Genomic DNA, 22701 nt, shown 5'->3' with positions numbered 1-22701 from the left:
AAGGACTTCACCTTTCCCCACCATCACTCTTCACCAGAAGGATTGACTCCATGTTCTTCCTCCCTGTTCACTTGCATCCCCAGCTATGAAATTCTTTCCCTTGCTCTCACCTTTATTTACTCACCATAACACCATTCTCATGGATCTCCAGATCCCAAATATCCCCCTGAAACGTTCAGTCATGCTATCACCTACCCCTGCTGGTCTTTGAACTGTTTACTCAGCAGATGGTGTGTATTAACTTGGAGTTAATAAATATTTACCTAACTGCTGCTGGGTAACCCTTAAAGGATACATGACGGCAAACCCATTGCTTTTGCCTCCAGTTAATTCAAGCCATCAGGGCTACTTCTGCAAAATCCAGCCCCTTCCTCTAAAGTAATCTTCCTGATCCATAAAAACAGGTCAAGACTAATTGAAATCTAGATCCTGTTGTCCAAGCTCCTTCCTAACACAGACTTCACAAAAATTCTGCAGTTTGGCCTAGAGAACAAAGCCATTAGTTTATTGACCCATCCCAGTTATCCTAGACTGTATTTATTAAATATACCCACTTTGGGTTCTCCTCTGACATACCAACAGCAAAATTCCATTTCAAAGCTGAAAATGCATGTGATCACGTCAAATAGGCTTTTCCATATATGGCCCTTCCAGAAATTTAGTTCTGGTGAAAACAAACCCTCAGTTGGATTCATTTGACCAAATTTGCTCTCAGTTATAGCAGAACCCTGAAACCCTCCTCCTGTTTCTTACTGTGGTGAAGTTGCTGTTTCAGTTAATTTGTAACTATACCCCTGTAGCGTGCTCTGTGATGAGAGAGAATACACACACACTGCAGGTAGCAAACAAAATTTGAAGAATATCCAGTGATTTGGGGTTCTTAATTTAAGACATCGTAAAGGGGCCTGATTTCAGAGGGCATGGGCCCAGCACTTTCTGAAAATCAGGATCCTTTACGGCGTCTCAAATTGAGCACTGTAAATAAAAGCACCCAAAATGACTGGTCACTTTCAAAAATGTTGGCAGGTGACCTCATTTTAAAAAATCTGGCACAAAACCCTTCCTCCTTCAATGTCTTACCTAACATTACCAGGATCTAATCCCTTCCTTACCAGACACCAATACCAACCTGGCAAGATGTGAGGCCTGTAAATAGTGCTTCATTTCTATTTTCAGATCAATGCCCAGTTACTGGAGTATTGACCATTCATTACTAACAGGCCCTATTCTACCCCCACTGAAATTTTGCCATTGACTTTAGTTAGGGCCCTACCAAATTCCCAGCCAAGAAAAATGTGTCATGGACCATGAAATCTTGTCTCCTCCTGTGAAATCTAGTCTTTTGTGTGCTTTTACCCAATACTATACAGATTTCACGTGGGAGACCAGCATTTCTCAAATTGAGGGTCCTGACCCAAAAGGGAGTTGCGGGGGGGGGGGTCACAAGGTTATTTTAGGGTGGTTGCAATATTGCCATCCTTACTTCTGCGCTGCCTTCAGAACTAGGCGGCCGCAGAGCGGTGGCTGTTCGCCGGGAACCCTGCAGGCAGTGCCCCACCAGCAACAGTGCAGAAGTAAGGGTAGCTGTACTGCAACCCCCCCTACAATAACCTTGCAACCCCCCCCCCCCCACAATTCCTTTTTGTGTCAGGCCCCCTACAATTACAACACCATGACATTTCAGATTTAAATAGCTGAAATCATGAACTTTATGGTTGTTAAAATACTCTGACCGTGAATTTGACCAAAATGGACTGTGAATTTGGTAGGGCCCTAACTTTAGTGGAAGCAGTATCAGGTCCTAAATATGGAAATGGTCACTGAATAGAAGTGGCAGCAGCTTGCTCCCAACTCCCACAAGGACTATGTAAATAACAGTTTATGACTATGTAAATAACATCATAGTTTGCACAGCACTTTACAGAAATAAAGTCACAGTCCCTACCCAGAGGAGTAAAAGGCCTGACCCTGCTTTTAATTAGGTCAGTGGTAAAATGTTAATAGGTGTAAGCTAGATAACCAGGAGATGGTAAGAAAAGACAAGACAGGAAAGGGTGGAACAAGGATACTCTCATTATATGATCATCACAAAGGTAACACTCCCCCGCACTAAATACATAATTAGGCACTTTATGGGTGGGTCCACACCCAAGGAGATGAGACGTCTGAGGAAAGAGAGCAGAAACCAGTGTTCCAGAAGGAGTGATCTGAACAGAGATTACAAAGCAACCGCACATGCTGGATTTAGAGTGGTAAGTGACTAAAAATAAGAAGGGTAGTGTGCTGGGTTTGATTGTTTCCATGTGAAACAGGGGCCAGTGAAATCCATTACTGCTAACTAAGGGGTGTATCTGAGACAGGGACAGTAGAGTGACTCAGCCAACATGTGAGAAGCAAACAAACGAGTTCTGAGGGCTACCCATGGAAGCTCTGAAAGGAAGAGATTGCCGTGTCTAAACACTGACATATCCCAACAAGTGATGAGACTCCTTTGGAGAGAGAATGTAACGTAACTGGGATTCGGGGGGAGGGGAGGGTGTTGTCTCAATTTGAAAGAAGACCAGAAAAGATATATCTTCAGGAAGTGTAATCTGTATCCTTTCCAGAGTCAAATATATAGGGGCACAAGTAGAACTGGTTGGGAATTTTTTGATAAAACAGGTTTTCATCAGAAAATAACCAATTTGTCAAAACCAAAGCTTTACATGGGAAAGGGTCACAGTCAACAATACTTTCATCAGAAAGGTTTCTCAGGTCTAGGATTAAAGTGTGTGCCTCTGACCATCTGACTCCTGGTTAACACATCACCTGGCACATGGGAGACATAGGTTCAAATCCCTGCTCTAGGGCAAGGACCTGAACCCTGGTTTCCCACATCAGTGACTAAACCACTGTGCTATATTCAGTCTTGCTTGTACTCTAGCCAATAACTAATTGTTTATACAAAGTGGAATAGCTCCAACAGGAGATACTGAGAAAGATCCACTGCCACCAGCCTAGTCATTGGAGCAAGATGTGAGGCCTGGGATCTGGGAGAGCCCTGTTTAAGTCCTGGTATTGTCTGATTTGGAGCATCATGCTACTAGCTATTCTGGGGTGGGTCTGTGTCTGTCTCTCTCTTTGTGAAAAATGTCAGAAGGTCTTAGTTTCATCCTAGTACAAAACAGGAACATATTTGAAATCTCAAAAAATGTTGCTGGATGGGAGAACTATTTCACATTCAGCTCTAGCGATGAGTAATATTTGAAGTCACTGAGGAAGCAAAATTAGATAAAGCACGAAGTAAAGTACTGTCAGAGACATCACACAGCTAAAGAATGGATGGGATTGTTATGGAGATACGTAATGGAAGAATGTGGCAACTAGAAAAAATTCTATTACACAATCATCTATGGAGACATTCAGGCTGGTTGCCAGCAAAAGATATCCTGCATTTGAGGATGGCTAGTTGACAAGCAGACTGAGAATAGGACAGACATTGACAGTAACCTAACTACTGACCAAGAAGAAAGGAGAAAAAGAGCCCCTAGAATGAAAGAAGAGGCAAGAAATCTTAGTCAATGACTATAAACTAGTGGAAGAATCCATAGGTAGCACAAACATCTCCCAAACTCTTCTATGGCCTGAGCTATGCAGATGTCAACAATAGATTATCATAATGGACCTTTTCGGCCTTAAAAATCCATGAATCCCAGTGCAAGGAAGTGGTGGAATCCTCCTTACTTAGGACATTAAACTAGACTAGACAAAATGCTGAATGGAACAATCTTACATTGGCAAAATGAAAAACTGGATAATCAAATGGGTTTTTTTCATCACTACATTATCTGAGTCCATTCGACTGTGAGCCATGCCCAAGCAAGTGTCTGTGGATTAATATCTCCTTTTCCTCTGTCCTACGTTACCATCATATTAATTGTATTTGGTTCTTCATCGGGCTAGAATATTAATATCTTGAAATCCCAACCCCTGGTACGTGGTCTTCAACAGTGAGCAAATGCCTGTACACTTTGTACCCTCATCACCCACATCAAACACCTCAGAAAAACATCCCCTAGCAACTATTCTGGGTCACTGTTTCAATCCAGAGACTCCGACATAATTTAGGAGATCGGCAGATATTTGAAAGCCTCCCTTCTTACCTACGCCAGACAAAGTGATGTGTATGAACGCTCTTCCCTGACCTAATTATTGCTTTTGCTCTGTCAGCTGATTTGGAGGAGGAGAGTCTGAAAGAAGTTCCAAAGCACTCTGCTCCACTGGAGGGCTGGTTTGCCTAATTTTAAATCTGTGTCATTCTGAGCCTTTATTTAAAGTCAGTCGCCTCCTGGAGCATTTCCCCATACAACTCCTAGTGCGTAGACAGGAAGAGGAGATTGGCCAAGGTCAAGATGCTCCCTTCTCTGTTATATTTTACATTGCAGTTATCCTAATAGCAATTAGGGATCACCATGCTAAGTACTGTACAAACACATGGGAGGAGTAAGCAGCATTTGGAGATGGGATGAAGTCCTCCTCTTCCTGTACAGATTACTTCACTCTTCACGTCACCAGCAAACCATGCAATTCTCTATGCACCAGTTTTCAGTGTCTGGAAGAGCCTGGGCAGCTAACTGGGATCCTTCTGTGCCATCTCCAACCTGAGCTACAGAGGGTGGATGTGCCTACAGAAGAGGCTACTCTCGGATTCCTTTTAAGGAGTGGGCAGGTGTGTTTCCAAGTAGTCATTTTCTAGAGGCAAACTGGATGTTCACACAGGTAAGAGGGGACATGTGGTATGCAGAGAACTTTGTACTGCTGGGTATTTCCGTTATCAAGGATTTTGTTTTGAGTTTGCAAAGACATTAACTGTAATCCTCTGGGCATGTTTTTATTTACCTCTTTCCTTCTAATGAATCTGATCCTTGGCCCTAAACTGAAGTATAAAAGACAACAGGTGAACACTTAGACATATTGTATTGATCTGGTGAATGAGCACTTTAAAGAGACGTCTTTTCTGCTTTGGAGAATTTATAATATGATCTGTGCAGAAAGAGCAGAAAACAGCACAACAGCTGCTGGCATAAACCATTCCAGGACAGCAGCCAAAGGGTGGAACAACAATATAGCAAGGGAAAGAGGTAGTTCTGTGTCTCTTAGGTACTTATATGGCCCCCATTACTGCAGTATCCGAGCACCTCACAATCTTTTATGCATTTATCCTGACAACACTATTAAACCCATTATACAAATGAGAAAGAGAGGTGCACTACCCCTAAGACCTTCCTTCCTCTCCATTTTGCATGGCATTTAAATAATAACTGCAGTGCAAGAGTGGATACCCCTGTTGCACTTCACTTATTAAGTAAATGGTAGGCAAAACCGTGGGGGTGAAGTGCAGAGAGGATATAAAAAGAGGTTTAAAGACAAAAGGGAGAATGCTTAGAAGATTGCAACTGGGAGGATGTTTTAAGTTTGAGACACAGTGTAAGAGGAGATAAAGGGATTTGGCTTGTGCAGTGCCTCATGAGTGTGAATAAAGGAAGAGATGATAGCAGAATTATAAATGGGCAGAATTGAGCAAGGTTCTGATGAAGTACGGAGATTAAAATACATATGGGACCGGGTCAGACTGCATATGCATTTGAGAGGGGTGTGATGTGACAGAACTGGCAGGAGAGGATTTGTGATTTTTACTGCTACTTTTAGGGCAGCCTACACAGGGAAATTCACCGGCATTGCTGTTCTCCAGTAGCTATTCCATGTGGACTGGAGGGGGGGTGGGACTGAAGTAGAAGGCCAAAGAAAGAAGCTTGCAATTGTTTATATCATATCCTTAGGCATACCCTCAGCTGGTATAAATTGTTGTAGCTCCAAAGGCCATGTTGCTTAGCAGATATACACCAACTGAGGATTTGGTCCTGTGTATTAATCCTAAAGCATATTGAGGTAAATCTGGCATGAAGAAAGCGGTGGGGGCTGCAGAGAGTTCTTGAAACAGAGGCGGTTGGGAGGCCACATGGGGAGCTTGTAGGGGAATGGAAGACTGCAAAGAACATAAAAATGGCCACACTGGGTCAAACCAATGGGCTATCTAGTCCAGGATCTTCTCTTCTGACAGTGGCCAATGACAAGAACAAGGCAATTATTGAGTGATCCCTTACTGTCATCCAGTCTCAGCACCTGGCAGTCAGAGGTTTTGGAACACCCAGAGCATGAAGTTGCATCCCTGACTATCTTGGTTAATAGCCATTGATGGACCTGTCCTCCATGAACTTACCTAATTCTTTTTTGAACCCAGTTATACTTTTGGACTTCACAACATCCCCTGGCAACAACTTCCACAGTTTGACTGTGTGTTGTGTGAAGAAGTACTCCCCAAGGTTTGTTTTAAACCTGCTGCCTATTGGGTGACCCCTGCTTCTTGAGTGATGTGATGGGGTAAATAACACTAGGAGTCCCTGGTGTGAGCACTGCGTTCAGCCTACAGAAGAAACAAAGTGTGTGACCCTCTAATAAGTTTTGCATGTCACTGTCCTTTGTTCCCCTCCAGACTTTACCCAGCTCCTCGGAGATGATGGAATAATCAGAATCCTTCAAATTAGAATTGGCCAAAACAAGTTGTTTTAAGAATGAAAAATGCTCCCTGGACTCAGCAGCTGCTGATTTCAATGCTGCTATCCAGTGATTGGCAGCAGATGAATCTTCTCAGTTTGTGTCATTTTCACTCAGCAGCTGACAGAGTTTCCAGGGTCTGCAGCTCTGGGGCAGCCTGGGTATCTCGACTGCCCAGGTCAGGGACCCCTGCTGCTCCCTAGGCTTCCTGACTCTTGGGGCAACTGGCTCATCAGGCTGCGGAAGTTGGGCAGCCTGGGAGCCAGCTGACTTGGGACCCTGGAAGCCCCTAGAGGCCTGGCTCAAACCTGAGTTCTCAGGGCTTCCAGGCTCCCTGGCATGGAGTCAGGAGCTGAGCCTGGGGCTTCCAAACGCCTCGTATGCAGGGGAGAGGGGAAGAGGATTTGAAGAGAGATTTGAAAGGCAAACTGGAGGATTGTTAGAAGAATGCAACTGGGAGGGTGCTAAGTTTGTGGCACACTATCAGAGGAGATAAAGGGAGTAGGGCTTGTATAGTGCCTTGGGAGTGGGAATAGAGATGAAAGCAGAATCACAAGGAGGGGCAGAGCTCGAACGCTGTTGTGTCAGAAAATTTCCAAGATCTACCTGAGGCAGAATTTATTCCCTCAACAAGCTAGAGCCTGCATTCCTCGCGCACACAAAATTTTCCAGGGAAGGTAATGGGAGGTTTGGGGCATGCCTAGAATGCACGATCAGGCTAAGTGTAAGACATAAGTTGGAATTTTTAACCTAGAAAAAAATTACATTGCAGAAAGCAGAGAAAATAACCAGTGAACTAAAAAGGGGCATCTGCTGATGAGGAGACATCAAGAAAACAGCACTTTACACTAATGCTTGGCTACATGAGCACTTAGGTTGCAGCAAGCTGGGGGTTAAATCTACCCTGCACTAGCTTGCCATGCTCTAAGTGTCCATGTGGCTTTTGCTGCCATGCCTAAGGTGACCAGACGTCCCAATTTTATAGGGACAATGCCGATTTTGGGGTCTTTTTCTTATATAGGCACCTATTACCCCCCCACCCCCAGTCCCGATTTTTCACATTTGCTACCTGGTCACCCTAGCCATGCCCTAAATGTTCTGTAGTGCATTTTGATCTACCCTGCTTTGAAACAGGAGTAGATTAAAGCGCACATTTAAGAACATGCTACCTTTACTTTGCAGGACATAAGTAATGAATGCATAGAAAGTTGATGCTAGATTGAGTGCTATATTGGTCGCTGGGAAAATACTGTTGTACACTTTTTACAAGATGAATAAATCTAAATCAATTAGTATCCAAATAAAATGCGTTACCTGGACTTCACATGTATATTTAATTTATTTTAGATGATTGGAATTTGGCTTGCTGCACTTTATCTGCTGGACCCAACAGCAGGTGAGATACAATATTTATAAATAACTGCACCAAACATGTTGAATTTAGTCATGTTCAAATGAAATAAAAAATGAATGTAAGTACAATGGAAATTCGTTTTCCTCTGCACTCAGTTTATTCTATGTGATTTATGATGCAGTTCACTTGGTGCCGAGAACTAGCAAAAGGCCTGTGCACCACTTACGTTCTATTATAAGAGCTCAAGCAATGCACAGACCCTGTGTTCACCTTTAGACCTGATTCTGCAAAGTCCTATGGACATACTTCTTTTACACGTGAGCACGGTTTCCCAGGAGCAGCGCAGTAGGAGGAGTGTTCAATGGGATGAACAGTGTTTGAGATGAACAGAAAAGTCAAAGGAAATAAGTGCTCAGGATTTTGTGATAAATTCCTTCAGAACTCTTATGGGGGGGAGAGGAGGGAATCTCCACTACTCCGAGCAGGGCCAGTGCAACCATTTAGGCAACCTAGGCGGTCACCTAGGGCACTAGGATTTGGGGGGTGCCATTTTCTTCGGCAGCGACCGCGGCGGCCAGATCTTCGCCGCTGCCGGCATTTAGGCGGAGGGAGCTGGGGCAGTGGAGTGCAGGTAGGGCCGCCTGCAGCGGGGGGGGAGGGGGGGCGGCACGCAGGGGAACTCCCTGCCCCAGCTCACCCATGCCCCGCCTCCTCCCTGAGCACGCCGTTGCTGCTTCAGTTCTCCCGCCTCCCAGGCTTGCGGCGCCTAAGCTGATTGGCGCCGCAAGCCTGGGAGGCGGGAGAACTGAAGCTGCCACGGCATGCTCGGGAAGGAGGTGGGGCAGGGGTGAGCTAGTGCGGGGGGGGGGGTGCCTCAGGGTGGGGGCTGGGGTGCTGCCGTGGCGGGGGGCACAAGGTGGAAGTTTCGCCTAGGGCGCAAAACATCCTTCCACCGGCCCTGACTCCTAGACATATACTGAGAGAGATGCCATACTTTAGAAACAGGGAATATTCAAAGATTATAATTGCTTGATATTGTATCAACTTTATAAATGTTGCATGTATCTTCATGGGATGGCTAGCTGGGGTGACTCAACAGGTGAGCTAAAAGGTGCATCCTGCAGGAGCTAAACTCAGTAGGGAGTAATTAATGCAATTCCCAATGCTGAAAAAATGCAAGTAACCAGACTTTTGAAGTTTTGCCCTGGAGAAATAACATAGGCTAGTTCGACCTGGTTCAAGAAGCCTAATACAAAGGACTTGAAACTGTATCAAGTGACAGCCCTGATCAGAGGGGAAGGTCACTCACAGTCAGTCCAAGAACTGACATGAGACTGCGACCAGGAGAGACAGGTGCTGTGAAAGGGCCCCAAGTACTTTAGTCCTATCAGGGTCTCTATGTGGAAGATGGGTGACAGCTGGTAAGCGAGGCATGCGTAGAAGCTGTTTATTGTTTTTATGTTTTCTCTTAAATGCTTTTGCTCTGAAGAAACAGTAATGTGCTCCATGAGAGCTGGCTGCTCACCCTGGCATTGCACCTGAGAGAACAGGTGCTGATGGGAAGGCAGTTCTGCTGAGGTGATCACACAGAACTGCAGGAGTCTGCAGGCTACTTTCCTGGTCCAGAGGGAGTAGATCACAGGATCCCAATCCAATAAAGGTGATGGCTAGAGCCTCAGACCTAAGTGGGGTGACCTCACGAAGACCAGGGAGGGTGAGAGATGCAGTTAACCTGGGAACTGTGACATATACACTTGCTGCTTTTGAGTCAGGAGCTGGCAGTAGTGACACCAGCACACATTTTTTTTAAATCTGTTTGGTTTCTTTTTTTTTTTACTTTTGTATGAGGATTCTACAACCCTAATGAAAAAAGTTGCCACAAGAGTATCCTGGTCTTTCATTATGTTTGATGAGCCACTAACATCTATTCTCTATTATCTGCATTAGCTAATACAGACAGAAAGAATTTGGACTTCAAAATTAATCATAAAACCAAAGCCCAGTGTCTGCTTCTTTTAAAGTTGTTGCCGCTTCCAATGCACCATCTAACTGTAATGGATTCCAAAATACTAATAATTTGCTTTGTATGCTGCAGGCGAAAAAGTTTGCTACCGACGACTTGGCTGCTTCTCAGATAAACCGCCATGGGCTGGAATACCAGGGAGATTTCTGGCAGGTTTACCCGACTCTCCAGAGAGTATGAACATCAGCTTCACCCTTTACACTAAAGAAACTAGAAATAACTCTCAAGTGAGAACCTATCTCTACTTTAATATTAAAAATTAATTACACCTGCCAATGTTCACTAGCTCCGTAGGAAGAGCGTGTTACTCACCATGAGAAACTGAGTCAGGAAATAAAGAGTCAGGTTGTTGTTAGATGCAATAACTAACAGAGGTTAAAGTCACTGGGGTAAAAACTGAAATATTTTCATGCACAAACTGAAAAATGAACCAAACAAATGAAACCTTTTTCTGGCACTTTTCCTGTGCAAGCAACTGGAAATGCTGCACACTACTGTTATTTGTAACACATTTAATTCTCTGAGGAAAACTGGGAGACATGTTTTAATAGTCAGTAGCATTTATGCAGTGCTCTAGGTGTTCAATCACCCCTGACAGATAGGAGAGCTAGCATCATCATTTTACTGATGGGGAAACTGAGGCAGGGGTGACATGATTTGCCAAAAACTATGTAGAAAGTCCAGAGCAGAGCCAGAATTAGGCTCCTCACTCCCAATGCTGTGTTCATTCCTCCAGACCATGCTGCCTTTTAAAGCCAACATAATTTTAAACTCAAATATGCAGCCAGTAAGGGAAGATGAGTGAAGAAGTGGAATTGAGGGGAACTGAATGGCTTGGGGAACTTGCAAGGGGAAAAGGAGCCTTTCATGTTTTAATACCTGTAGCCACTGCAGCCAAGTTCAGCTTCAAATGAAGATTATTTCTCTGTGGTGGCCTATGTGAATTAAATCTGTGGTCTCAGTCCATTTCCCCAGAACACAGCTGCCTTCATCATACAAACCACCACCCTAACTAGTGCCCTTGTTGGCAATTTCAGCAAAAGCCAAAAACTGAACGGGCATGGAGAATGAACGGACATCTCATCCCTGCAGAACGGGGGGAGGCAGTGGAGCAGCGTGAGTAAGCCAGCACTATTGCTGCTGCCCCATGGACATGGCAGTACTAGTGCCATCCCACTGAGCCAGAACTAGATCACTTTGGGGGTGGAAGTGAGACATGCCCAGGAGGTCACATTTTCAAAAAAAAAAATTAAGTGACGTAGAAAAATGACTTAGACACTTAGGAGCCTAACTCCCATTGACTTTCAGTGAAACTTAGGAGCCTAAGACTCTTCTAAAAATGGGACTTAGGAGCTTTTGAACATTTTGCCTTTTGTGTTATGCATGAACATAAAAAAATGCCACAAGCTGTGACGGTGTAAATGTGACAGCCACCATCTTGGCCAACACAACAGGGATCCAACTGGGCACCTCAAAAAGTAAAGACAGGAGCTATTAAAGCCAGAGCTATGAGAGGACATGTAGCATACACTCACCAGTGGGTTACACAAAACATTACTGCTATCCAACACATTAAATTAGGTAGCACGTACCTTTTATTATTGCCCAGCAGCTCAACCTGCATTGAATAGAAATGATTCAAACTAAGCTCGTAGGGACATCGCCCTGGAATGCTTCAGAGTCCCACTCTCTCCACTCACCCAGAGCGGAGACCCAGCATTAGTTTAAAAAGTTAGACTGAGGGTTAGAGATCATCCTGGCAGCAGAAGAAAGGGCCATACTAAATGAATGTACAGCGGGCCTCCACTACTGCCCCTAGCACGGAGCTGTACTGCATATTTGGACAGGGAAGTGACCTCAATGATTCCATCCCCTGTGACTTCCCAAAGCCACTCTTCAGTTGCACTGCAGTATTGGGGAGTCAGGAGTTAGGTCAGTAAGGGGGCAAGCAGGAGCTGGGAGGACTGGCATTGGGGGATACTCAGTGAGGTACTGTTCATTGTGATTAACTTATACTGGTTGGCTCTATGTATAAAGAGCTCTCGGTACACAGAGAGGAGTAGTTTGGAGCAGCAGGGACAGTGCAGGAGCTATGCTGCAACTGGGGTTAGAGAGATAGGGAGCTGTGGGGAGCCAATGAGACCCAGGGGTTTCCAGGAGTGAAGATAGCATCCTATATAAGGGACGATCTGGACCATATTTTGTTTTTATTTCCTAGCTAAGAAGAGTTGGAGGATGACAAAATAGAGGATGATGATTATTACTGTTGTTTTTGCTCAAAACAGGTGATCTCTGCAATACATTCCTCAACTATCAAAGACTCATATTTCTGCTCACATAGGAAAACACGCTTCATTGTTCATGGATTCATGAGCACCGGAAAACGTGGCTGGGTGGTAGAGATGTGCTTGGTATGAGAGAATATCCTACAATTTCCAACTTTAACTGCAGCCACATTCAATCTCTGTTTCTTAAACACTAGTATTAAGCTTGCATTTTGACAACCACTTGATGTTACTAATGGGCAAGGGGTGCTAACCAAAATGTAACAACTTTAATAATCACCTCGCCCTTTTAATGAATGCGGGTGTGGGAGTGAATTGGACTGTACATTCCATATGGCTTTCACAGGAAATGAGAATGCTGGATTTAAGATTGTGCATAATGTTTTGTAATAGTCCAGCGTTGGAAGAAAAACCTATACTTCTTGTGGCATCCACTCCTCCCTGGGTGATTGAGGGAGGTAACAATAGTAATACCTAGATCTTATATAGTTCCTTTTATCCATAGATGTCAAAGCGCTTTACAAAGGCAGCCAGTGTCATTATTCCCATTTAACAGATGGGAAAAATGAGGCACATAGATGCAAAGTGACTTACCAATGGTCACCCAGCAAACTGGTGGCAGAGCCTGGAATAGAACCCTAGTCATCTGAGTTTCAGGCCAGTGCGTTATCAACTCAGCTATGTCACCTCTCAGCTGGAGGAGACTCTCCCTCTGCCATCACCACTGACACAAGCCAGCCCTGAAAATGTAGCCCCAGTCACACAGAATTATTTTGGCTCCTTATGTCCATCAGTCTAATGGAGTAAATTCTACTTTGGACAAATGAATGGAAAGAAATGACATGTGCACGTATATAGAGAGAAAAAGAAACTCTTCTTCCCAAAGTAGGACTCCTACTCAGCAAAATAAAACGAGAAAAGTCTGGGCCTCAACAAACACCGATCTGCAAAAGCAGAGAGAGCCTGTGGCACGAGGCTCCAGGGGAAATCCGTTTATACTCAGGATCAACCTAACCATTGTGTAACCAGGAAGTAGATAATACCTTAGGCCCTGATGTTATGAAGGCTTGCACGCCTGCTTAACTTTACACACTGTGAGTAATGGGCCCACTCAGAGAGAGTAAAATGAAGCACATGTGGAAGTCTTTGTAGTATTGGGATCTTAGCAAATTCGCCTGAGAAGTTGGATTTTTATTCTAATGGAGACAGTGTTTAATTTTATTTTGGCCTCATGCCAAGCCTACACTGTTCCAAGCATTCAGATATTGAAACTTAGGCAATGTCTACACTACAGACCTTACAGTGGCACAGCTGTACTGCTGCAGCTGCACCACTGTAAGGTCTCCTGCGTAGCCGCTCTGTGCTGACAGGAGAGAGCTCTTTCCAGCCGACATGGCACAGTCGGCACCAGCGCTTTTGTGGTTGAAATGTATGTCAGTCGGGGTGTATTTTTTTCACACCCCTGACCGACAAAAGTTTTACCGACAAGTGCTAATGTAGACATTGCCTTAATAACTCTTTTGCTCCTTGCGGTTTGGTTGACTGTGCTGAAGCTAACAGATGGTCTTGTTACTTACTACTCCCTATTCAGAAGAGAGGACGAATTTTAAAACTAAAGAGAAAGAGAGAGAGTGTGTGTGTACAGACACACACATTTCTTGTACTCAACAATGCTTGTTTGCAAAAGTGAAAACTTAAATTTAAAAGTTAAAAAAATCTTTATCCAAAGGTTAGTTAGCTGTTCAGTAGATCCTTCTGAAAGCATAAAGCATGTGAAGGCTAGAATCTACAGTAATTCCAATATGCTGGCCTGATTTAGCACACAATTCACACCCAGAACTCTCAGTTAAGGCAGGTAGAAAATTCACCATCAAAACTGTTTTTCAATGGAAAATTGGACTTTTGACAAAATGACTTTTTGTGAAAAATATCAGTTCTCTAAGGGATATTTTGAGTTTTCAGAAAATAAAACTTTTCTGAATTAAAATGGTCAGTTTTTCAGTGAAAATTTGAAATTTTCTAGAGGAAAATATGTTCCAACCAATCTACTCGCAATTACTGGAATCATCTTAGACGTTTAGGAAAAATAAACAACCCACAACCAAAAATATCTTGAAAAGTCAATACACAGCAGAGAACGGAACCTAAATATGTCAATGCCCTCTCAGTGGAGGCTGTTTTATACTGTCTCTTGATGCAAAATACTAACCTTAAAATGGAAAAAATAAGAGCTCACCGTACAGTGTCTCTCGCTGTCTCATGTTATACAGGATATGACTCAAATTTACCTTCATCCATTGAATACAAAAAAGGCCAGGCTACAATGTGGTCCATGTACCTGCTGAGAGGAATGAGAGGGGTAAGAACCCCACAAACCCCTGAATCTCCTCCAAACCTTGGGTCTAGGCATAGAATCATAGAATATCAGGCTTGGAAGGTATCTCAGGAGGTCATCTAGTCCAACGCCCTGCTCAAAGAAGGACCAATCTCCAACTAAATCATCCCAGCCAGGGCTTTGTCAAGCCTGACCTTAAAAACCTCTAAGGAAGGCGATTCCACCACCTCCCTAGGTAACCCATTCCAGTGCTTCACCACCCTCCTAGTGAAAAGCTTTTCCTAATATGCTACCTAAATCTCCCACACTGCAACTTGAGACCATTACTCCTTGTTCTGTCATCTGCTACCACTGAGAACAGTCTAGATCCATCCTTTTTGGAACCCCCTTTCAGGTAGTTGAAAGCAGCTATCAAATCCCCCCTCACTCTTCTCTTCTGCAGACTAAACAATCCCAGTTCCCTCAGCCTCTCCTCATAAGTCATGTGTTCCAGCCCCCATCATTTTTGTTGCCCTCCGCTGGAATCTTTCCAATTTTTCCACATCCTTCTTGTAGTGTGGGGCCCAAAACCGGACACAGTACTCCAGATGAGGCCTCACCAATGTCGAATAGAGGGGAATGATCATGTCCCTCGATCTGCCGGCAATGCCCCTACTTATACAGCCCAAAATGCCGTTAGCCTTCTTGGCAACAAGGGCACACCGTTGAGTCATATCCAGCTTCTCATCCACTGTAATCCCTACGTCCTTTTCTGCAGAACTGCCTCCTAGCCATTCGGTCCCTAGTCTGTAGCAGTGCATGGGATTCTTCCGTCCTAAGTGCAGGACTCTGCACTTGTCCTTGTTGAACCTCATCAGATTTCTTTTGGCCCAATCCTCTAATTTGTCTAGGTCCCTCTGTATCCTATCCCTACCCGCCAGCATATCTACCATTCCTCCCAGTTTAGTGTCATCTGCAAACTTGCTGAGGGTGCAGTCCACACCATCCTCCAGATCATTAATGAAAATATTGAATAAAACCGGCCCCAGTACCAACCCTTGGGGCACTCCACTTGATACTGGCTGTCAACTAGACATGGAGCCATGGATCACTACCCGTTGAGCCCGACGATCTAGCCAGCTTTCTATGCACCTTATAATCCATTCATCCAGCCCATACTTCTTTAACTTGGCGGCAAGAATACTGTGGTAGACCGTATTAAAAGCTTTGCTAAAGTCAAGGAATAACACGTCCACTGCTTTCCCCTCATCCACAGAACCAGTTATCTCGTCATAGAAGGCAATTAGGTTACTCAGGCATGACTTGCCCTTGGTGAATCCACGCTGACTGTTCCTAATCACTTTCTTCTCCTCTAAGTGCTTCAGAATTGATTCCTTGAGGACCTGCTCCATGATTTTTCCAGGGACTGAGGTGAGGCTGACTTGCCTGTAGTTCCCCGGATCCTCCTTCTTCCCTTTTTTAAAGATGGGCACTACATTAGCCTTTTTCCAGTCATCTGGGACCTCCCCCGATCGCCCTGAGTTTTCAAAGATAATGGCCAATGGCTCTGCAATCACATCTGCCAACTCCTTTAGCACCCTTGCATGCAACGCATCCGGCCCCATGGACTTGTGATCGTCCAGCTTTTCTAAATAGTCCTGAACCACTTCTTTCTCCACAGAGGGCTGGTCACGTCCTCCCCATACAGTGCTGCCCAGTGCAGTAGTCTGGGAGCTGTCCTTGTTTGTGAAGACAGAGGCAAAAAAAGCATTGAGTACATTAGCTTTTTCCACATCCTCTGTCACTAGGTTGCCTCCCTCATTCAGTAAGGGGCCCACACTTTCCTTGACTTTCTTCTTGTTGCTAACATACCTGAAGAAACCCTTCTTGTTACTCTTAACATCTCTTGCTAGATGCAACTCCCAGTGTAATTTGGCGTTCCTGATTTCACTCCTGCATGCCTGAGCAATATTTTTATATTCCTTCCTGGTCATTTGTCCAATCTTCCACTTCTTGTAAGCTTCTTTTTTATATTTAAGATCAGCAAGGATTTCACTGTTAAGCCAAGCTGGTTGCCTGCCATATTTACTATTCTTTCTACACATTGGGATGGTTTGTTCCTGCAACCTCAATAAGGATTCTTTAAAATACAGCCAGGTTTCCTGGACTCCTTTCTCCCTCATGTTATTCTCCCAGGGGATCCTGCCCATCAGTTCCCTGAGGGAGTCAAAGTCTGCTTTTCTGAAGTCCAGGGTCCGAATTCTGCTGCTCTCCTTTCTTCCTTGTGTCAGGATCCTGAACTCGACCATCTCATGGTCACTGCCTCCCAGGTTCCCATCCACTTTTGCTTCCCCTACTAATTCTTCCCAGTTTGTGAGCAGCAGGTCCAGAAGAGCTCTGCCCCTAGTTGGTTCCTCCAGCACTTGCACCAGGAAATTGTCCCCTACACTTTCCAAAAACTTCCTGGATTCTCTGTGCACCGCTGTATTGCTCTCCCAGCAGATATCAGGTGTTTGAAGTCTCCCATGAGAGCCAGGGCCTGTGATCTAGTAACTTCTGTTAGTTGCCAGAAGAAAGCCTCGTCCACCTGATCCCCCTGGTCTGGTGGTCTATAGCGACTCCCACCACGACATCACCCTTGTTGCTCACAGTTCTAAACTTAATCCAGAGACTTTCAGGCTTTTCTGCAGTTTCATACTGGAGCTCTGAGCAGTCATACTCCTCTCTTACATACAATGCAACTCCCCCACCTTTTCTGCCCTGCCTGTCCTTCCTGAACAGTTTATATCCATCCATGACAGTACTGCAGTCATGTGAGTTATCCCACCAAGTCTCTGTTATTCCAATCACATCATAGTTCCTTGACTGTGCCAGGACTTCCAATTCTCCCTGCTTGTTTCCCAGGGCTTCTTGCATTTGTGTATAGGCACTTAAGATAACTCGCTGGTCGTCCTGCTTTCTCATTATGAGACAAGAATCCTCCCCCCTTGCGCTCTCCTGCTCGTGCTTCCACCTGGTATCCCATTTCCCCACTTTCCTCAGGGCTTTGGTCTCCTTCCCCCGGTGAACCTAGTTTAAATCCATCCTCACTGGGTTAGCCAGCCTGTTTGTGAAGATGCTCCTCCCTTTCTTCATTAGGTGGAGCCCATTTCTGTCTAGCACTCCTCCTCCTTGGAACACCATCCCATGGTCAAAGAATCCAAAGCCTTCTCTCCGACACCACCTGCGTAGCTATTCATTAACTTCCATGATTCGACGGTCTCTACCCAGGCCTTTTCCCTGCACAGGGAGGAGGGATAAGAACACCACTTGCACCTCAGACTCCTTTATCCTTCTTCCCAGAGCCACGTAGTCTGCAGTGATCCTCTCAAGGTCATTCTTGGCAGTATCATTGGTGCCCACATGGAGAAGCAGGAAGGGGTAGTGATCCGAGGGCTTGATGAGTCTCGGCAGTCTCTCTGTCACATCGTGAATCCTAGCTCGTGGCAAGCAGCAGACCTCTCGGTTTTCCCGATCAGGGTGGCAGATAGATGACTCAGTCCCCCTAAGGAGGGAGTCCCCGACCACCACCACTCACCGCCTTCTCTTGGGAGCGGTGGTCATGGAACCCCCATCCCTAGGACAGTGCATCTCATGCCTTCCAATCGGTGGAGTCTCCTTCTGCTGCCTTCCCTCAGATGTATCATCTAGTCCACTTTCCGCATTAGTACCTGTGGAGAGAACATGAAAATGGTTGCTCACCTGTATCTGCATTGCTGGTACATGGACGCTCCTCTTGTGTAAAGTGGTAAACTGGCACTCTATGTGCTGCTATCCCCCGTCCACCCCTGAGCAGGAAGTGGAGCCTTGGCTCCTCTAAGCAGAGCAGCTGAACTGTTGGTAGTAATCCACCAGCATCTAATTACTGGTCCCATGGAGCAAAATAGGAAGCAGGGAAGGAATCCTCTAAGGTATGAGTCATGGGTCTGCACAGACATACTGCCTTGTGAAGAGGACAGACTATATAAGCACAGTGCACACCTTCATGTTTGCACACTTATTATAGTAAATGGTGAGTTATGATGGGAAATTAGAGAGCAATATCCCTGACTTTTGTAAGCTTCCAGTGTGGAAGTCCCCAGGCTTTTAGCTTTACGTGCTGTTGTAGAAACCTCCCACTCAGTTCTGAGCCCCTCACTCTTGGTTGCCTTTTTCAGAATTGAAGAGAGAGCTTTAAAAATTAATGGTTTCATTAAACTGTTTACAGAAGAGACAAAATGAAACAGTCAGAAATTGTATACTGCAATAAATCAGTTTATAGTTCTGATCTGAAATAAGTGTTTATGGTGACAAAAATTGAAAACAATATTTTGATTGTGCTTTTTTAAAGTTCAGACATCTGTTTGTATGAATGTCAAAGTTTTCATCATATTGTGCTTCATGAGAAGATCCATATTAATGTGTGTAAGTGCTGTAGTAAAATGCTGTCCTTTGTAAACAACAAGCAACCCAACTGCTCAATTTACTTAACGGTTCATTTAGGTTTAAGTTGAATCAGTATTTTACTGTATGCTTTCATAAATTCTTTGTTTTCTGTTTACACACTAGCTGCTAGTGGAAGTGGAAGATGTGAACTGCATTGCCGTGGACTGGGCAGACGGTGCAAAAGGCATATACATCAGTGCAGTGAACAACATCCGTGTTGTTGGGGCTGAGATTGCTTATTTCATAAATACTCTTATGGTAAAAAAATGTATTATGAATTTTAAGTTACTTTTTAAAGCTAAGATTCACATGAGCATAATGGCTTTATGTAACGGGTGTCTTTGTGCTCTGATCTTATTTTCTTGTGGTCACAAAAGTATGATTCAAAAAGTTAATGTTTTGGGAAGTGTAGACCACAGCAGCTAGTTGAGAACCGGCAAAATGGGGATACCTCACACAGCCACAAATGGTACTAAGATATGTTCTAAGGACAGTACAGTAATATGATAGAAGTGACTAATTAACTTAAAAGACCAGTAGGTGGCAATATTTCTTTGCTTTCTCAACTGTATTTTTATATTCACTGCAAGGGAGGCACCAACATGACTCTTAAAGGTGATTAGTAAATAGTTGTTAGGAATACATACTTATGTTTGAGATAGAGTTACATTCTCAATTTAGCAATTCATTTCCAAAGCAAACAGAGGCTGGGAGCGGTCCAGAGGTTCACTTAATACTGCTGGACTTCTGTTTCTGATGTCTGGCTACAGGATATAAACACACTTAAGTCTTCTAATTCTGACTTTGTTACTTCCTGGCACAACAGAGCCTCAGAATTATCCCGGGGTTTCCCTCTTAACAACCGTCTTCTCCTGCCTCTGCTGCCAGTCCCCAGTCTCTGTCTGACACAAGAGGAAAGAGTTTCAAACTTAGGCACGTAAATCAAAGTGGCTGATTTACAAAAGTGTTGACACCTGTAGCTCACACGGACTTTGAATAGAGTTGTGGATGCTCAGTACCTCTGAGAATCAGGGCATTTGTTTAGCAAAATACATGTGGATTTAGATGCCACACATTAGACATCTATGTCTGAAAGTTTTGGCCAAGGTACTTAAGGCTCCATCTAGGATGACCAGGTGTCCGGTTTTCGACCGGAACACGCGGTCGAAATGGGATCGTGGTGGCTCCTGTCAGCACCGCCAACAAGGCTGTTAAAGGTCCGGTCGGCAGTGATGAGTGCTAAGGCAGGCTAGTCCCTACCTGTTCTGGCACCGCGCTGCGCCCCGGAAGCAGCCAGAAGGTCTGGCTCCTAGGTGGGTGGGCCATGGGGCTCCGCACGCTGCCCCTGCCCCAAGCACTGGCTCTGCACTCCCATTGGCCGGGAACCAGCCAATAGGAGCTGGGGGGCAGTGCCTGCGAGCAAGAGCAGTGTGCAGAGCCTCCTACCCCACCGCATACTAACGCCAGACCTGCTGGCCACTTCCAGGGCATGCGGAAAGCGGTGTCAGGACAGGCAAGGAGCTTGCCTTAGCCCCGCTCTGCCGCTGATGGGAATCACCTGAGGTAAGCCCGCGCCCCAACCCTGAGCCCTAACCCCCTGCCCCAGCTCTGAGCCCCCCAAAACCCGGAGCCCCCTCTTGTACCCCCAAACCCCTCATTCCCAGCCCCACCCCAGAATCTGCACCCCCAGCTAGAGCCCACACCCCAACTCCCTGCCTCAATTCACAGCCGCCATCCCACACTCCGAATCCCTCGGCCCCTCCCCCCAGCCTGGAGACCCCTCCTGCACCCCAAGCCCCTCATCCCCGGCCCCACTCCAGATCCTGCACCCCCCAGCCAGACCCCTCACTCCCTCCCACACCCCAACCACCTGCCCCAGCCCAATGAAACTGAGCGAGGGTGGGGGAGAGCAAGCCACCGAGGGAGAAGGAATGTAGTGAGCAGAGGCGGGGCCTCTGGAAGGGGCAGGGCAGGGGCGGGGACTCAGGGAAGGGGCAGGGCTAGGGTGTTCGGTTTTGTGCAATTAGAAAGTTGTCAACCCTAAGGCTCCATCTGACATAGAATAGGTTTTGCAAACACTAGCATCTCAAGAGAGTACCCTCTAAACTTGCATCTGAAGAAGTGAGGTTCTTACCCATGAAAGCTTATGCTCCCAATACTTCTGTTAGTCTCAAAGGTGCCACAGGACCCTCTGTTGCTTTTTACAGATTCAGACTAACACGGCTACCCCTCTGATACTTGACCCTCTAAATTTGTTGCCTGACAGACCCTATCATTTCCAGCCTGGTGGCTTTGTTCCTATGCCTCTAGTCTTCTTCCTATACAAAATCCCAGTTACTTAATGACCTGCTTTCCACAGAGAGTCATATCATTTCCTTGGACAAGGAGGCCCCAGCAGCTCATGAAATTTGTGTGTCCCTCTCTCCATTCAATATGGCTGTACTGTGGAGTGTTTGTTGTCCGACCCATGCTTCTCCACAATGAAAATACTGCCATAGTGAAATCTCTGCATACATGGTTCTTGGGCTTTTACCATTTTCTCTCTTCACTGATTGGTTTCTTCCTCTGAGACCTTTATAAAGCTGTAAATTGATTTTTTTTTTTTTAATTTGGTTTATGCATTTCTCTCCCGTCAATTGTATAGCCTACTTCCATTGCTCAAAGCCCTGAGTGTGGCACAAAATTCAACCCAACCTGGGCCAAACTATTGCCTACCAACTGAAGGATCCATAGTAGAGACAGTTCACACCCAGATATTTTCCCTTTGTGCCTGACTGAATATGAGACAACTGTATTATGACTGGATCTCCAGTGTAGATGTCCTACGCCTATACAATACTAATTGTATGTTTTCCATGAAGACTGTATTTGTGAGAACTCTGGAACAGGACTTTGCCACTGAACAATTCACATGCAAATCAAACCTTTATGTGGCTTTATGAACGGCTAACAGAAATTATTAGGAGATATTTGAACTTAGCATGGATACCTACTAAAATCATTGGCAAAAGTTATAAGGAACCTGGGTAACATTGTAAATTGAAAGCCTGGGATTCTTTCATGTAAAGGTAAAAACATTTGAAAATTCTGTAGCCAAAGTTTTTTCTGTTCCTCTCTCAAGGAAGACAAGCAAATATGACTGGAGGCACTTATTCTGGTACATGCATAAGCAAGTTAGGTGTGGACTCCAGGCAACTAGTCACTGTTGCTTTCGGTATCATAAAAGTTGCAACTCCTTGGGTCAAATACACTCCTATACAGAGTGTATTCACCAATTAATCTCCACTTAAACCTCTAGGGCCATGTGAAACCTAAGGGGTGAATAGGCCTTGTACAGTAACTCAGCACAGAGGCGGGTGAATTTCATCACATCCAAGCTTACCAAAGAGACGCTTAAAGGATGGCTGGATCACAGTACATAATTACCTATATGGGGGAACAGAATTTTGATAGAGGGCTCTTCAGTCTAGCAGGCAAAGACATATCAAGATCCAGTGGCTAGAACCTGAAGCTAGACAAATTCATACTAGAAGTAAGGTGTCCACTTTTAACAGTGAGGGTAATTAACCATTGGACCAACTAACCAAAGGTTGTGATGAATTCTCCATCACTGGAAATCTTTAAATTGAGATGGGATTTTTTTCTAAAATGTCCTAGTTCAAACAAG

The 22701-nt window shown here is 44.9% G+C and overlaps 1 protein-coding gene across 1 annotated transcript in view; it reads left to right on the top strand.

Annotated features, from left to right (window-relative positions):
* The first annotated feature begins 2185 nt into the window (after positions 1–2185).
* LOC128841045 (pancreatic lipase-related protein 2-like) overlaps positions 2186–22701 on the top strand; it is a 30169-nt gene continuing 9653 nt past the window's right edge. The window contains exons 1-5 of the mRNA XM_054035719.1: positions 2186–2252; positions 7942–7990; positions 10044–10198; positions 12257–12382; positions 19158–19292. Of these exons, the coding sequence (XP_053891694.1) occupies positions 7942–7990; positions 10044–10198; positions 12257–12382; positions 19158–19292 (465 nt within the window). The 5' untranslated portion in view covers positions 2186–2252. The remainder of the gene's footprint in view (positions 2253–7941; positions 7991–10043; positions 10199–12256; positions 12383–19157; positions 19293–22701) is intronic.

This window comes from Malaclemys terrapin, chromosome 7 (assembly GCF_027887155.1).
Source record: "Malaclemys terrapin pileata isolate rMalTer1 chromosome 7, rMalTer1.hap1, whole genome shotgun sequence".
NCBI classification, from domain to species: domain Eukaryota; kingdom Metazoa; phylum Chordata; order Testudines; family Emydidae; genus Malaclemys; species Malaclemys terrapin.
Note: the sequence above shows the minus strand (reverse complement) of the source record. Positions and strands in the feature narration are given on the sequence as shown.